Source organism: Chinchilla lanigera, unplaced genomic scaffold, assembly GCF_000276665.1.
Source record: "Chinchilla lanigera isolate Chin_1 unplaced genomic scaffold, ChiLan1.0 scaffold00026, whole genome shotgun sequence".
Lineage (NCBI taxonomy): Eukaryota > Metazoa > Chordata > Mammalia > Rodentia > Chinchillidae > Chinchilla > Chinchilla lanigera.
This window is the reverse complement of record NW_004955427.1, coordinates 9,219,767-9,236,560: the sequence shown is the minus strand read 5'-3', so window position 1 is coordinate 9,236,560 and position 16,794 is coordinate 9,219,767. Positions and strand designations below refer to the sequence as shown.

The window sequence follows — 16,794 nt, the reverse complement described above, 5'->3', positions numbered from 1 at the left end:
TGATGGCCCATGGTCAATACCCAATTCAGCCAAAAAACTGTTACATACAAACCAACCTTCTGCATCTATGATTTCTATATCCAAAGATTCCATCCACTGAGTATCAAAAATATTAAAAGGAAAAGTTACGTACTGAACCTGTGCAGACTTTAATCTTGTCATTATTTCCTAAACAATAAAACTATTTGCATCCTATTTGCATTGTGTGAGTCACTATAAATAACCTAGAGATGATTCAAAGCATATAGAAAAATATGCATAGGTTATATGTAAATACTATGCAATTTGTGTAAGGGACACCAGCATCCATAGATTTTTGCCATGGAACCTGAGAGACAAGGTGTTCTTTTTTTCATTCAGAAAAAAATGCCAAAGCTTAAAATACGGCTGACAGAACAGATTCACTCCTGCTTTATTCCACTAAATGTCATTTCACTAATGACAATGCTACAATCAGCAAACTGCTTTGAATCCAAATTCAACAAATCATACTAATGTGAAATAATTTTATGACCCTAAAAAAAGGCCATTCCCTGCCCAAATCACACTATTTAGCCCCTAAAAGTTGGGTCTGCCAATATGTTTAAAGCTTTTCCTAACACCTGTGATGATAGAGTAGGTACTGAAGCTGTACCACTCCTTCCCCTGAAATAACAGACTTACTGAAATTCTAAAAAGAATTCCAAAAGAAGTCTAGGCACTGTCTCAAAGGTGAGAGTTGTGAAATGTCTCAACAGTTACCACGTCAGCCTTTTGTTCTTTTTTCCTTTTACACACAAATTGAAAACATTTCTAAGATCCGTAAGCATTTCCAAGCGTTATACATTGGGAAAAGTTCTTAAAATATATACTACATAACCTCTCTTCCATTTTTACTGAGGAAAATGGTTAAGCACAGCTTAACCATCTGAGGAAAGGTGAAATTCATGAAATATACAACAGGCTGATCTACCACAATATTTGACTAGCTTTCATTTTTCTAAATGTTGCAGAATAAATTAAATCAGCGTTATACCTTCCTTGCCTGTACAGATGTGTACTGGCCTGTAATGGCTATCTCAGAGCAGTACAGAGAAAGCAAGATGAATCTTATATTTTAAAAGTTTAGACTGAAACAACAGAACTCCACTAATTTACTAAGTTTCTTTCACCAAGCCGGTATGTAAATGTGGTTGAGTATAAACATTAACCACAACATATATAACCTATTTACCACGCAATGACAATTCTGTATTGTTGATGGTAAACCTGATACCGCGTCAAAACTTGCCTTCAGAGTTTTGTTTACATGAATTGTAGCAAAACACAGGGATATTATATACTTTGAGACTACTAATATTCTAACTATATTTTCATTAGTCACAATAACAAGTTGGAGCCCTGCTACAACTTAAATAAAAATTTTAGTATTGCTCTGCTCCTCTATTCAACACTTTCATCACCAAAATATGCATGAAAAATGGAAATACTTATTTATAAAACCAACCTGTGCCCAGAACAGAGTTATAGCCACAATCGGGAGAGCAATAATAAGAGTATATTCCTTTGAAGGAAACCACGAAACTAAGAACAAAGAAAACGAAAGAAAAATCACAGTTGGTATCTATTACAATCACTTTAAATCCTACTCTTTTTATCTTCCCTTGGGAAGAAGCCAGCACAGTACTGCAGCTCTGCAGCCACAGTATCTGGATTTGAAACCCAACCCTATGAACCCATGCAGCCTTGCACAATGTCTAAACGCCTTTGTCTTTCAGTATCAACTGTTACGCAGGTATAATCCAGTACCTACCCCCAAAGGACTGTTGTGATTATTAACAAAGTTAATATATGCAAAGGTCTTAACACGAAGGTTAACAATTACCAACTGCTCAATTAACTGTAATTATTACTGTGTGTTTATGTGTTGGTTACCTGTAAGTGCAAAGGGCCTAGAATTCCCCTCCAGGTGATGATGAAGTGCTCCTGTAGGACTGACTCAGGAGGCCTACGTAAGGGAACTCCTTGCAGCACTGTGTCGCCTCCTGAGTGTGACTAAGACACACGAGCCCTGCCTTTTCTCAAACGGACACTCGACTACAAGACTTATTCTTGAATGTACTCCAAAAGGGCTCATGTACACGTAAACGTGAGGGGCTTTAGGGTATTAAGGCAGCTATTACCAAGTGGGTCACATGTTACTTATACGGTGATAAAATATCCACACATCCTATAGCAAGGTAATTGAGATATTAAGACTTCAAATAAGACTTGGTGGGAATTTTAATACTAATTTTAATTGCAATTTATAAACCCCGAAGACCATACTTTTAGGCATGAGCTTTTTCTTTAATAAAGCCAAGGAATTTCACTGGAAACATTCATAGTTTGCTGGGGGAAAGTTGGCAGAGAATGGACATAGCCTGATGATGCTTGTGAGTGGTATGGCAGTCAAGCCCTGGCAGTCCTGTGAGTCCAGCATCATTCACTACATCCTCTGATCTCTGTTCCTCTGCATCAGCCTGAGAGACTCTCCATGGGCTTTCACTTCATGACAGCCATTCATTTCCCCCATTAAGTTTACAGAGCTAAACATTGGTAACTTGTTTATCTGGTTATTGAACTTCCCAGAATTCATCATCCATACAACTTCTATTGTGGAATCCTAGTTTTTCAGAATCTGATGGCCTCTGTACAGCAAAAACTTCTTCAGTTCACAGCTGAAGGTTCCTATTGCACTCTTTATACTGGGATGATCCCCCGAGCCTCGCGTGCTCATGGGTGGGGCTTTGAGGGGGTGGCTGGATCATGGCGGGGTGGCTGGTACTCACCCGTGGGTCAGTGGATATTTCCAGATCTACTGTGATACAACACCAGAATTTACTTCTCCTTCAAAACTTATGACTCAGTACTGTTCATGAACCTTTTCATGCTGCCCCGTAGTCTCCCCGCCCTTGATAATGATTATCCTACCTTCACCTTCTACTTCAGAGTCCACTAAAGAGTGACATCTTGGGATATCTGTCCTTCTATTCCTGGCTTGTCTTGCTTAACACAGGAAGCACTAATCCATCCACGCTGCTGGCAATCACTACATCTCACCCCTTTCACACAACTGAATAGTATTCTACTGCATATGTGGAACACTTTTTTGTTATAATATTCTCTTATTTTTCTAAGTTTCTTTTTCACTTATTAGTAGTACATGTTTGCAGTACATAATGATTACATTCCTCGTGGGGAGTGGTGCACACACATCATGTATCTTAATTCCTCATCTCTTCCCTTCTCCTCCTCCATCCCCTGCTCCCCCTCCCTTTAGCAAAAGACCTGTCTCCCTGTTTCCTGTTATGCTTCTTTTACGTTGCTCTTTGTATTTGGAGTTTCTCATTCATTCATCCACTGATGGCACTGAGGGTTGTTCTGCATCCTTGCTATCATGAATAGTACTGCAGTGGATACGAGAGTGCTGATCTCTCTTCACCATACTGATTTCCTGTCCTTTGGATACAAGCCCTGAAGTGTGACTGCTGGGTCATGGGGTAGAATTACTTTCAATTTTTTTAGGAACCTCCATCCTATTTTCCATAATGGCTGCACTAATTTATTTTCCTATCATGAATGTGTAAGGGTTACCCTTCATTTAGCACTTTGTTTTGTCTCTTTGATAATCACCATTCTAACTGGAGCATGGCAGTATTTAGTGGAGCTTTGTTTTTATGTCAGTGATAATTAGTGACATTAAAAATCTTGTCTGGGGGCTGGGGATTTAGCTCAGCGGCACAGCACCTGCCTGGCAAGTGCAAGATCGTGAGTTCGATTCCCAGAACCGGAAAAAGACAAAACAAAACAAAACAAAACAACAATAAAAATCTTGTCATGTACCTGTAGGACATTTTATACATAGTGTTTTTTGATTCTAAATACAGGCTTTCAAGTAGAAAGAATGTACTTGAATATGGTTAAAGAGATCCACTGGTACAGCAAGAAATAAAAACAGAAATTGTTTACTTGAGTGAATGGCTTTGCACAACACGCCAGTCCAAGTTTGTAGGAGAAGGCGGAGTCAAGGTACTATAGACAAGGCTGAAGTGAGTTCAGTTAAGTTGGTTCCCAAGTTCCTTCATAGTTTGGTAAAGGAGAACACTAAAGCAAGGCTAAGCACAAACACCCTCTGGGAATTATCCATGATAACCTGATCTTTAACCTCCTGATTCTCTCCCTCTTTCTTTGCTGAGGAAGCAAAGCTGCATTTTGTTGAACAATAGAAAGGCACAAAACTAAAATAAACTGAACTGAACTGAGCTAAACTAAACTAAACTAAAAAGCTAAACAATGGGAAAGAGGCTCAAAAGTTAAAGTACATTTGACAGCAGTAACAAATGCCAAATAGATAACCCCAAGAACAATTACCCTAAATAGAACAGTCCTTAGGGCAAAACTTTTGAGAACCTCACAATATAGAAAAAAAGCAACATTAAATGAGTTTTGCAGGGACAAGCAAAAGAGAAAGTAAGATAGAACTTATCTTATACCTCTAAACATTGTGTATTTATTACTATTAGTATTATTATTACTAATAATAATATCTATTATTATTACAAGATGTTCCTAGTCCTATTGTCCTCCCTTTAAAAGATCACTTGTAGCAGGACAAATAAAAGCTTTGATAAAAGTCTTATTGTCTTAGTCTGTTTTCTGTTGCTACAACTGAATACCCCTGACTTGGTTATTTATAAAATAGAGAGCTTCATTTGGTTCATGGTTCTGGAGGCTGAGATGTCCAAACACACAGCACCAACCTTTACATAGCTCCTGGGGAGGGCCTTATGCTGCTACATAACATGACAGTAAGCTGAAGGGGAGATGAGCATCTGTGAGGAAAAAAGGGTACAAGGGTGAACTTGCTTTATAGCAACCCAATCCAGTTCAATTACTCCTTTGAGAACTAACCCACTTCCTCAAAGCAGGTATTAATCTATCTCAATGACCAAATGACCTTTACGTGTCTTCACCTCCATAATGGCAATCAAGTTTCAATGTGAGGGTCCAATGGGACAGACCATATTCAAATCGCAGCACTAACCAGAACGGTATTCCAGTTCTATCATTGTTTCTCCTTCTCGGCTTAATTCTGTTACTTCACATGTGTAGGTTCCTAATTTAGCATCATCTTTATCCATGTGCAAAGAGACATCTCCTTTTAGTAATTCCCGGGCACTGATTCTTGCACTTGAAAAGCCACTGCCTGTAATGTATTTTTGGTCGGGTCCATTAAAGACAAGAACAGATTTTCCTTTAAAGTTCCATTTTACGAAAAACTCTCTACTGTCATCTGATCCTATGTTGGTAACGTAGCATGGGATGGTGACAGTTTTATTGCAATTGGTGTAATTTACAGATTTGATGTTTTTAAGTAGTAGCTGAGCTGAACCTGAAAAACAAAAAAAAACCAGTTTATTAGTTGTAAAATTCTATACTACAAATCTTAGGTATATCACATCGCGAAGTTTTGAGATAAAGAGCAATGGTCCAAAGCCTGGCGTGGTGGTGCACACCTGCAATCCAAGCACTCAGAAAGCCCAGGCAGGTATATCGCCGTGAATTCAAGGGCCAGCTTAGGAAACATATGAGCCCTTTCTCCAACAACAAAAGGGGGGAAATGGTTCAACTGTTTATTTATAAACAATAAAGCAATGAGCAATACTAGAAGGTGAAAAACAGAAACAAGTTTTTAAATATTAACTTGCACATCTGATAGACAACAGAAGTTTTTTTTATTCATTAGCAGAAATACAAAGTATACATTATCATTCATGTTGGAAGAAATTCAGCAGTTATGTTGGAACATGCACATACCACAGTTAGCTTTGAAAATTCTGAAGTAATCATGTCTTCTTACTGATATATTTTGTTATAGTTTATATCTAGATGTCCGGGCTGAGGGTTTAGCTCAGCGGCACAGCACCTGCCTGGCAAGCACCAGGTTGTGAGTTCGATTCCCAGTACCGGAGAAAAAAACAAAAACAAATAAAAAAAAATAAAAATATATCTAGATGTCCTCCCAAAGTCTCATATGTTCATAGATCACTGAGATCATGGCTGTGTGATGCTAGATTCATCCACTGGTGCACTGATAGCTGGATGTGATGCTGGTGGGAAGAAGTGGGTCATTGTGGGCGTGGCCTGGAGGATATGTAGCTCCCTTAATCCCCCCTGCTTCCTGCCTGCCACATCATAAACTGTTTCTCCTCTGCCATGCCACCCTTCCTTGGAGTCAGTCAGTTATGGACTCAATTCTTCTACAAACTGAGCTAAAATAAATCTTTCTCCTTTAACATGTAGGTGTTGGATATTTTGTGCCAGCAATGAGAAAGCAACTATACCTTTGGGGGAGTTGTTTTGTTGTTTTTGTTTGCTTGCTTTTGGTGCTGGGACTCAAACTCAAGACCTTGCACTTGCCAGGCAGGCACTACGCTGCTGAGCTATATCCCCAGCCCGTAACTATGTCTTATCAAGGGAAAATTTTGAAGGGAAAATCATATTCAGTCTCAGCTTCTATATACTTCTAAACAGAACTTGCTAAACTGATATGAAATTTATTTTTACCTTATATTTCTCCAAGTGGCCAGTTCTACTGTATTTTAATATACAAAGTAAATGAGATGAATCAAATCACATCTTTCCACTCTCCTGAAAGGTCTTAGAATACTAATGAGAAAAACATTCTCTGTGGCTATTTTTCCACAGCAAAATATATAGTAAGAGACATATTGTATGCAATTCTTACAAAGGAGCGTACACAATTAAATGGTATCATCTTGCCCCATATTTCCTTGAAGCTACAGAACAATTTCTCAATGCATATTACAGATATTCCTTCCCCCAAGTAACCATGAACCACTGAAAAAGGCCAGGAAATACCTGAAACTAAAAGCAGATGCTGTTAACGTCTAGGGTATATTCCACCAACTCTTCTCAATAGCATAAAGTACAAACAGCTTCCCTGTACAACACAGCTGAGTGAGTAGGTACGAGAAAAAGAGAAGGATCCAACACTCCCCCAAAGATGCTTTTAGTCTGCGGCTGTTCCAGGCACTTGCAGATATTTCTACTGCAGCAGCCTTCAGACGTACCCTATCAGACTCTACTCTGCAGCCTCTCTGGATGATTCCGTCCCTGTTCACCGCCCACTTCTTTTCCTTAAAGCAACCTCCCAAATGTCCTTAGAGGGTTCACTCTGTGCACTGTTCCCACTTATCCTGCAGCAGTAAGTCCTAATAAAGCCTCTTCCAACAGCATACTCTTGCCTACCCATGCTTCTATCTTGAGTAGTGTACTGAGCTGCTATACCAAGAGCTGATAATGCAAAGACTGCTGGCATCCAAAGCTGACACCAACACAGTTTGCTGGCATGAAACCCACCCGTGGTCAAGGATGGTAACACTGACAACTGCTACTAACAAAGTATGGTAAAGAGCAACGGAGAGCTGTTAGGAAAGCCACAAATTCTAGTGGCTCGAAGAGTTGTGAGTTCTGTCATTAGCTACCTGCTCTGACTTAACAGCTGTTAGCCACGGGCATTCAAAGCTCTGGGCTTTTAACACCAAAAGCACTGCACAAAGCCAACTCATGATTTCTTTACAATTGCACAAGAATCTTCAGTGGGTAAGATACATCTCGGAAGCACACACAGTCCTTTTTAGAGGGCCCTGAAGAAAAGGGTTGACAATGGTCGTGGTTGTCAGCAGGCTCAGAAGCCAACCCATATCTGATTTGCGTATTACATGTGCCTAAGATTTCACACTCTCCATGGACCCAACCACTCATCATTCAACTAAAATATATGACAATGCAAAGGGACTGCAGTTAATCCATACTCTTCAAGTCATTTATCAACTCTTACTTCAGTAGTTAGTTGGGTTGTCCTTCAAAATTCAAAGCACTAACAAATATAAAGAAAATATAAACTGTGTTAATAGTTAATTTTTAGTATTTCTTCTTATACATAAGCTGTAATAAAAAGTCAGGGCATAGGATGTTATTACTGTAAAAAATAATTATTATTAAATAAACATGCATAGAATTGAACACAATGATGTACTGTGAATATTACCTGGAAAAGGACTTCTAAAAAAACAGTACTTTTTAGCATGTTATAATAGTATAGGACAATATTATGAAAATGAGACAATGTAGAATTTTAGTGTAATAAACAAATGGTTACGGGAATTTTTCATCTGAATCAGTCTTTGGGGATCATAGCTCACCTCTTTCGAGGTCTCTACTTTTCTAGATATCCTAATATATGGAAGCCCTGGGCAAAACTTGGGCTGTAAATTGCATTCTTAAAACCTTTGGGGCTTTGAGTTATTTCCCCAGAGAGAGAAGCACTGAGGGGAGAAACTCTAGTGAAGGGAAGGGGGACAACAAAAGAATGATGGCCTTGGAATTACAAAGGAAAGCTAGTGTCAGAAAATGCGCTGAAAATTTTTGATGAATTTTGGTGTTTACGTCAATATAGTACTGAGCATTGTCTAACAGGTCCTTTAGAATAATCTGACTCTGTAGGCATCTGTGTTTTCCAGTGACTGTGACTGGTTTATTTTACAATTTTTTAAGTTGTCCATAACTGATAGTAGATACAAATTTTGTTTTGCTACCGATTTCCACCTGGCAAAAGAAAGGATTAAAAAAATCACGTTTTACTGACAAGCAAATTGGCCAATTTTGCATCTGTTAGCAAATTAATTTCAACACCTTGTTCACCTATAACTGTGTGTTCTCTTTCAGCGCTCCTTTAATTGGCTTTTGTCTTCAGCCTAGCTTGTGCTTAAATTAATGAGTTAAGTAAAAAGTTTAAATGTTATATTTAATATTTTATATTTGTATGAGTCATTTAAAATCATATCTGCCTAAGTTATTTTGACATTTTTTTTTCTCTAGTAAATGATAAAAGTGAAGAGTTCAGTTATCCTGTCAAACTTCTTGAAAAAGCTCTAGGTATGAAAGAAGTGGCTGGAAAAACACTCCATAACTTTATAACTTATATTTAGAAAATAAATTTCCCAATGAATGCAAAAAGCACTACTTTCACTACTTTATTTCTGTTAGTAGAACACTTCATCACTTAAGTAATTTACGTAGAATAAATGCAGCCAGTAAAATTCAAAGTAAAACTAACCTGGAAAATCTATGAGCTGAATAAACTTTGCATTAGTAATTAATGAATCAGGATAGTCCAAAATATCCCAGATGTAAAGGATATCTGCATCCTCTATAAAAAGGTATAGAAATTACTAAGTAGTAAAATGATGCGATCTGATATTTTGCTCTTGCCTAGTGCCTTCTGTTGAAGCAGTAAACTAAAGGGAAGATGGAAATATATGGAACAAGTAAAGGAAAATAGGTAACATGAATAACGAAATTCTACATAAGACATACCAGTGTAAATCACTCAGCAGATAAATTTAACCCGGAGTGATGTCAGAGTTACAGAGAGAACAGGGAAACATTTCTATGTCATATGTCAACAGCATTGTGATACCGTGCATGGATCCAGCAGGCAGATCCCAGCATCTTTTGTACAGTAAACAGAGAATTGCTAGCACACCTCCCGTGGTGAAAGAAAAGAAGCTACAGTTACTGAAGACCATGAGAAGTGTTCAGGACATGAGGAAAACACAACACAAACAGAAAAATGGGGCCAGGATGACAAGAAAAGGAACAAGCACACAGATAAATCTGGCCTCCAGGTTTCTAAGGAGGTGCACCCCAGCCTGGGTGCCTCTCACTGGGTCTCTAGCTAAGACCCATGGGAGTGACTGACAGAGCGCTCAGCTATCCTGAGTGTGGGGCTTCCAACAAGCACCGTGTTTGAGTTTGCTCTGATTAAACTGCACATAACCATGGCAACAGGACTGGCCCTGAGGCGTTGCCCAAACGTAGGTGGGTGAAGGGGCGTGGTCTCCCAGCCCTTGTGCTAATTGGACCTATGACTTCCAAGAACACAGACCACCAAAGAATCTATCCCAGACCTCAGTCTCGACAACTGCCATGGCGTGCCAGGGGAAGCCTAAGCAATGGCATCAGGGCACACAAGTCCAGCTCAGATTTTGCGTTTGCTTGTTTTGAGACAGGGTCTTGCTATGTAGTCCAAGCTTACCTCAAACTGATGCTGGGATTACAGGTGCTCCAGTGCTGGGATTACAGGTGTGTACCACCATGGTTGGCCCAGCTCAGAAATTTTAAACAAGTAGTCAATGTGCATTGAGAGTAACTTGATAGGAAACATTATGATAGGATGAGGGGATGCATTGATAAAAAAGGAGGAATTTTCTTTAGAAGGAGCTTACAACGCCCACGTAGGAGAAGAACATAGGTGATACAGTACAAAGTTGTAAGTATCATTCTTTGTGTATGAACAAAGTGCTTTAGATGGGCAGAAGAATAATCAGTCTAACAGATTTCCTTAAAACATTTAAGTCACTACTAAAACAACAGAAGAGTTTTCATAATGGGCCCTTAAAATTTCTTTTTCTGGTACTGTGGACTGAACCCAAGGCTTTCCCACTGAACTACCTCCTAAACCCATGTCTGTCTTTCTTTTTATTTTTAGGCCAAGTTCTCCCTCAGTTGCTAAGTTTTCCAGGCAGAGCTTGAATTTGCAATCCACCTGCCTTAGTCTCCCAGAGTGCTTGCAGAATAGGCTTTATCTTTCCATAAATGTGACGTAAATTTTCTCCCGTTAACAGCTCCTAAACCCCTCTTCCTTTGCCTGCTATCCTACATTCTCCACAACAGACCTCTGTCCCTAGAGTTCCTCAGAGGAGGCAGATGCTTCTCAAATTTCCCACTTACAAACTTACCTGCAACCTGACTGTCCACACTGTTTTTCCTCCCACATCCTCCTTTTTCAAAAATGAATCCCTTCCCCTGAGACTCTGTTAAAATGAAGTAATAATAATGATGTTCTTTCTTTAGTACCATTCGCATATACAACAAGTGCTCAGTAAAGGGCAGCTACAGTTCACTAGATTTTGTTCTTTGTTCTAAAGCCCTACTGAGATGTTCGTTCCTGCCCCCCTTCCTTACTACCACTCAACTGTTTCTGCCCCCTTATTACTGTTCTCATGGCGCCCTTTCAAGTGTTATCATACCAGCTACCGGCAAATATCGTTAGTACCAGCTTAGTTAACTGGATCATTCCATCAGACTCAGAAGGGAAGACAATGTTTTCATCTGTCTTCCTTAGGATCACACCAAGGGTACAGAAAATAGAATTTAATCCATCCTTTATGCATTTAAAATGTCTGGACAAAGCACTATATATAAAGAATTGAAATATTTGACCCCCCCTCAGAAAAACCCAATAAAAATGGACAACTGAAATGAACTGACACATCTCCAAAGAAGTACAAATGGCTAATGAGTACATGAAAAAATGCTCAGTCTCTTTTGCCATTAGAGAAGTGCAAATCCACACAGAACAGAGATTCCTGTTAAGAACGCCTGTGATGAAGTCATCAAAAATTCGTAAGTGCAAGTGAAGCGGTGGGGGGGAAGGATTCCTTCTGCATTGTTAAGAATGTAAACTAGTCCAACTACTATGGAAATAACATGGTGATTACTCAAAAAACTAAGAATCTAAATTCCATTTGATGCAGCTATACCCCTGCTAAAAGAGTTAAAAGCCCAAGAGTTCCTAAACTCTTCTTCCAAAAAGAGTTCAAAAACATCATACTTCAGTAGTACATGCACACGCACGCTGACAGGATGAGAATTCCTAAGAAGCAAATTATAGAGGTGTCCTATATGTCAACAAAGAAACATGGTATATACTCACAATGGTGTTCAGTCAAAAAAAAAAAAAAAAAATTGAGTCATTCGTAGGAAAATGAATGGCTCTTGAGACCATAATGCTAAGTTGAACAACTCAGCCACAGAAAATTAAATTTCACTTGGTTTTTCTTCAATGATAAATGCAAAATATAAGTAATTTCAAGAGAGAATAAAAGAGAAATGAGGAAGAGGGAGAGAGACTTGGTGAATATGGGCAGGAAATCCAGGGAAGCAGCGGGAGGGGAGCACGGACCGGGAGAAAAGCAAAATGATCAGGACGCAGTACGTGCATGTACCAACTCTCCAAGGTGAACCTATTACTGTGTGTCATACACACACACCAGGAATAAAAATTTTAAAGTGTGACTCTCAAGAGAGAAAGTCCCTTCATGTAGGCAAGGATTCATTTTTCTTCCATATTCGTGGTTCGTTTTTGTTTTTGTTTTTTAGAGGAACAAGACCTTATTGTGCGGCCCAGGCTAGCCCAGGGGTTCACCCCGTGCCTGGGCGCAGTGGTCCTCCTGTCTCAGGTCCTGAGTCGCAGCGCACACAGGTGGTTGCCACCCCCACTGCTTCTCACTCTATATGCCAGATCACGGAATTGTGAAGTTGCAAAATTTATTGGAAAATTTCGTGTCAGTGGTACCTGTGGATAGAAAGCATCCTTAAAAAAAAATCACATGAAGTTATCTAAGAACGATCTTAGAGAGTGATCTTTCAATCAGTGTTTGCATGATAAACAGCAATGTTATGGTAAAGAAAGAAAGAGCTTTCTAGGGAGAATAAATACCATTTTTATAGACCAACTAAATAACAATCTTAGTTGTCGTTAAATACTTTAGTTATGAGTAAAGCTTAATAATATAACTTCACCAGTCTAAAAAAAACTGGATCCAAATTATGTCTCTAACAAAACAGGACAAGGTAAACTTCAGAATTTTATTTGTCCTGATACGTAATAGTTCAAAGGCCATGCACTAAACTTTTAGTAACTTTACAATAGGCAGAGGAGGCCAGGTATGGTGGCGCAGGCCTGTAATCCCAGCATTGGGGAGGGAGGCTGAAGCAGGAGGATTGGTGTGAATTAAAAAGTTTATGTTACAAAGAGAGTTCAGGGCTAGCCTGAACTGCGTAGTGAAACTCTGTCAAAAGGACAAAAATAAATAAATAAATGAACAAATAAATAAATAAACTAATAAAATAAAACAGGCAGAAAGGCAGAAAACGTAGAAGTCTCTACATGTAACCCTACATTATTCGTGTTTTAAATTTAGTTCTGACGGAAAGAAAAGCTTGTCATTTATTTGTTCAGTGGTTTTAAATGGGTATGAAGATGGGCCATAATTCTTGAACGTGTATGTGTATCTCTTTATTTATTTGAGTACACACACAGCCAACTTTCATTATGTTTTTTAGGATGTATTTGTAAGCCTTGGAGCAAATATGGTATCCTGTTTTACAAAGGTGTTGGCTGAGTCCAAGAATTAAAGTTAATGTAGAATAGTTAATGCATATGTGGCATAGGGCCTTCATAAAGAAACAAAAATGTTAACATACTGGATTGGACGTAGAATAATAAAAGTTAATACCGTGGCTAAATGTGTGAGGAGCTTTACGTGAGTTTTACAGTATTCTCTCAGTCTCAACGTTTCGCCTTTTATAAGGCACTCCCTGCCCTGTGCTGTTTGCGTGCCTGGCTTCATTTCCACAGGGATTCTCTTCCATCTTCTTTTTTTAAATTTTTCGGGGAAAAAGTACAACACTATGTCATAACAAAATAACAGGAGAGTAAAAACAGTTAACACATTACGTTACCTTTAAAGTCATTACTCAGAGTACAAGTTATGGGCATAAAAATCTCTCCAATGGGTATTAGCACAAACCTCCTTTTTTAGTGAATTAAGGGACACTAGTAGTATAACTTGCATTGTTTTCCTTTTCCTTTCCTTCCTTTCCCCTTTTCCCCACCTTAGTTCCTTCTCCTTGTGAACAATTTCTTCCCATTTCACAATAAAGACTGAGGCCTTTCTTCCACTACAGGGACCCATCTTTCTCATGAGGATTCTATCTTTCGCTTCAAAAAATAGTAAACACTTTTTTTCAAGTGCCTTCACTCAAATGGCCAATACATCAGATTAGCAAGTTTTAACTTTTCCATTTCTTCCATCTGCAAGTCCCCTGGATGTTTTATTTTGAAAGCTGATTTAGTGGCTGTGAGAAGAACAACTGGGCTAATAGCTGAGGAGCCACAGGAAGGGGAAGGTGAGTCTCTGGAAAAGAAGTTTCAGCTTTAATTTTCTGGATCCAGAGCACATTTTAAAGTGATGAATGCCACCTGAGATACACGTCCCATCCAAATTGTTTTATTTTACAGTGACTGCCTTTAAATTGAGTGCTAACTAAATAAGGGTGGAGAGCTTGAATGGTCCCTGAAATGTCTGAGCATGTCATCAACTAGAGTCTGGGATTGGAGGTTTCTTGGAATGACCTTGAATTACTGAAAGTCCATAATGTAAATAAATTTATTTAGGACGTTTGGTTTAACAGTAAATATGCAAAAACAAATGGAGAACAACAAAACAGCCACGTGCACAACAAAGAACAAAGTGCAAACATATTCACTAGGAAGGAGGGAGAGAGGTTCCTCATAAACAAGGGAAAGACTCCTCATACAACAGTGCAAATATCAGTGCAGGACTGAGGTTAATGGAGTTGGAGGTTCGGAGAGAGATGCAGGTGAGGAAGGCTTTCTAAGGGACGGATGTGGGATCCCCATGCAGTAATCCTATCAGCAGTTACTCCCTGAGGTGAGTCTGCTTTGGACCCCACTTCTGGCACCAAGTAATGTCCTAATCAATTGGAAATGTAAAGGCGAATCTGTAATCATGGGACTTTTATTTTGATAAACAAAGGATAGACTGCAGTGCAGGTCACATATCACAGAGTAGGGTGGCTTCTGGATGTCTGAAGAGCAAAACAAAGTGGATTTCACCGGGGAAGAGTTATTTGAAGTGATCTGAAATAAAGCTTGATGACACAGAAAGCATTATATAAGAGCATGACTTTTTGATGAATGGCTGAAATTACTACTTGAAAGTAGTATGTATACATATGAGGTGCTCTACCATTAGGTGCTAAATAAAGTCAGTCGTGAGGGTAGGTCAGGACCTTCCATCAAGGTGGTCGTAGGAGACAGTTCCTGAAGCAGGCCTCCATGAAGTCAGCAGTCTCCCACCCAAGGCTTCTCAACTCTACTTTAGTGGTTGTGACTCCACTTGAGAAATGACTGCCTTTTGCATAGTAATTTTCAAAGGAGCGCACAGAAGCTAATAAAATGAAATCATCCTACCATTCTAGGAAAAATGGAACAATTGATGTTACTGGTACTCAACCTCAAGTCTGAATCTCACAACCAAGGGCTCTGCAGATTAGAGGAATGACAAGCACTATAGTGCAAAGAACATTCCTATCCCTCCCTAAGCTTTTACAGATGAAACATGAACTTTTAAAAAGGAAATGTCTCCCAAGCAATTGGTATGAGTGGAGGTAGCGGAGCGTATCAGTCTGTTTAATGTTGATTTACCAAAATACCTGAAGAAGGGAACTTTATTTTTAAAAGAGGTTTATTTAGCTCACAGTTCTGGGAGCTCTAAGTCCAAGACTGAGCGGTCCCACTGATTTATCTTCTGGTGAGGGCCTAACAGCAGAGGGCATCATAATGGCAGAAGTGTATGTAGAAGAATTCATATGGCACAGCAGGAAGCCAGAGACAGTCAGAGGTCAGGCTCCTCCTCTCAAACACCTTACCATTACAGGAACTGACATGGGAGCTACAGCAAGGACTACAGAGAAGAAAACGCCATGGGGCAAGAATGAACAAATCAGAGCAAGGATGACAAGGTCAAAATACAGAAATCCAATGTATACAGGTCACCCCGCCCACCAAGATTCCCACGCGTGCACAAACCCGAAAACACATGACCCTTGCCTGTGTCTAACCTCATTTGGATTGTAGTTTTGACACCGCCCCCATGGGTTTTGGTCACCAGGGCATCTCCCCTAAAAACTATTTGTGGTCAAAAACTACACACTCCTGTGGGGTGGGTAGAGTCAAGACCCAGGTGAGCCATGCCTCCTGCCAATTCCTAGCTGTAGACTCTCCCAGAATCCCAGGACCTTAAAAGGCCCCGTACCTGCCCTTATCCAGGCCCTGAGGGTTTCTCTCTGGCCAGCTTCCACCCGGTGGCGGGCATCCTCACCCCATGTGAAAGTGCTTATGCCTTTTAAAATAAGTCTTACTCTTGTTACTGCTTCTGAGCGTCCTCCTCAATTCTTTGTTCAGGTTACCAATCCCTCCCTCCACCCCCAAGCAATTCCCCTGAGACCCTCCAGGCCATAACAACACTGCTTAGGGTCCCACAAGAACTACACTCCGGGTACTTCCAGGTAGTGTGGTCCGCGATGCCCTAGCTACTCGGAAGACTGAGTCAGAGTGAGCAATTGAGTCCCAGAACTCCAGGCCGGCCTGGGCAACATCAGGAAACGCCTCAAACTCAAGCTCAAAGCAAGCCTAAACCCAACAAAACCTTCTTTAACCCCTTCCCAGGGCAGCACCCCCACCTTCAACCTAACGCTTTCGCTAGGCCCCACCTCCAAAGGTCCTACCACCCCTTAGCTCCCCACAGGAAACTCTTTAGGGGGCAAAACGCTCTGAAGTTTAAAGACATCAAATCCCATGTGCTGCACACGTAAAGGGACTCCAGGTTACTGTCTTCTCACTTCAGGCAAAATTCAGGTAACTTTTAAAACTGTTCCCCCAGATACCCTAGGAAAACATCAACCAGTGGTCTGCAATGAAGTTACATGACCGTGCACCTTGGTGGTCAGAAGGGAGTTTCAAGGAAGGTTATTTTTAGATTGAAAGACAACGAAGTACACCGGCTGATCGGATCCCCCCGCGGCGCCCGGCCCCGA

General features: G+C 40.0%; 1 protein-coding gene across 5 annotated transcripts in view; it reads right to left on the bottom strand.

Annotated features, from left to right (window-relative positions):
* The window catches only part of LOC102015868 (leukocyte surface antigen CD47-like), a 33,076-nt gene extending 16,322 nt beyond the window's left edge, over positions 1 to 16,754 (bottom strand). For 2 of the 5 annotated variants that reach the window (XR_261250.2, XM_005386356.2), the window contains exons 1-3: positions 16,696 to 16,751; positions 5,066 to 5,413; positions 1,474 to 1,563 (exon numbers count right to left, since the gene is read on the bottom strand). Coding sequence is in view for 4 of the 5 variants with exons in the window: in XM_005386356.2 (XP_005386413.1) it covers positions 1,474 to 1,563; positions 5,066 to 5,162 (187 nt within the window). In the remaining variant the exon portion in view is untranslated. Of the gene's footprint in view, positions 1 to 1,473; positions 1,564 to 5,065; positions 5,414 to 16,695 lie in introns of all 5 variants that reach the window. The other 3 variants (XM_005386355.2, XM_005386357.2, XM_005386358.2) reach the window with 2 other exon arrangements.
* Positions 16,755 to 16,794: the final 40 nt, after the last annotated feature.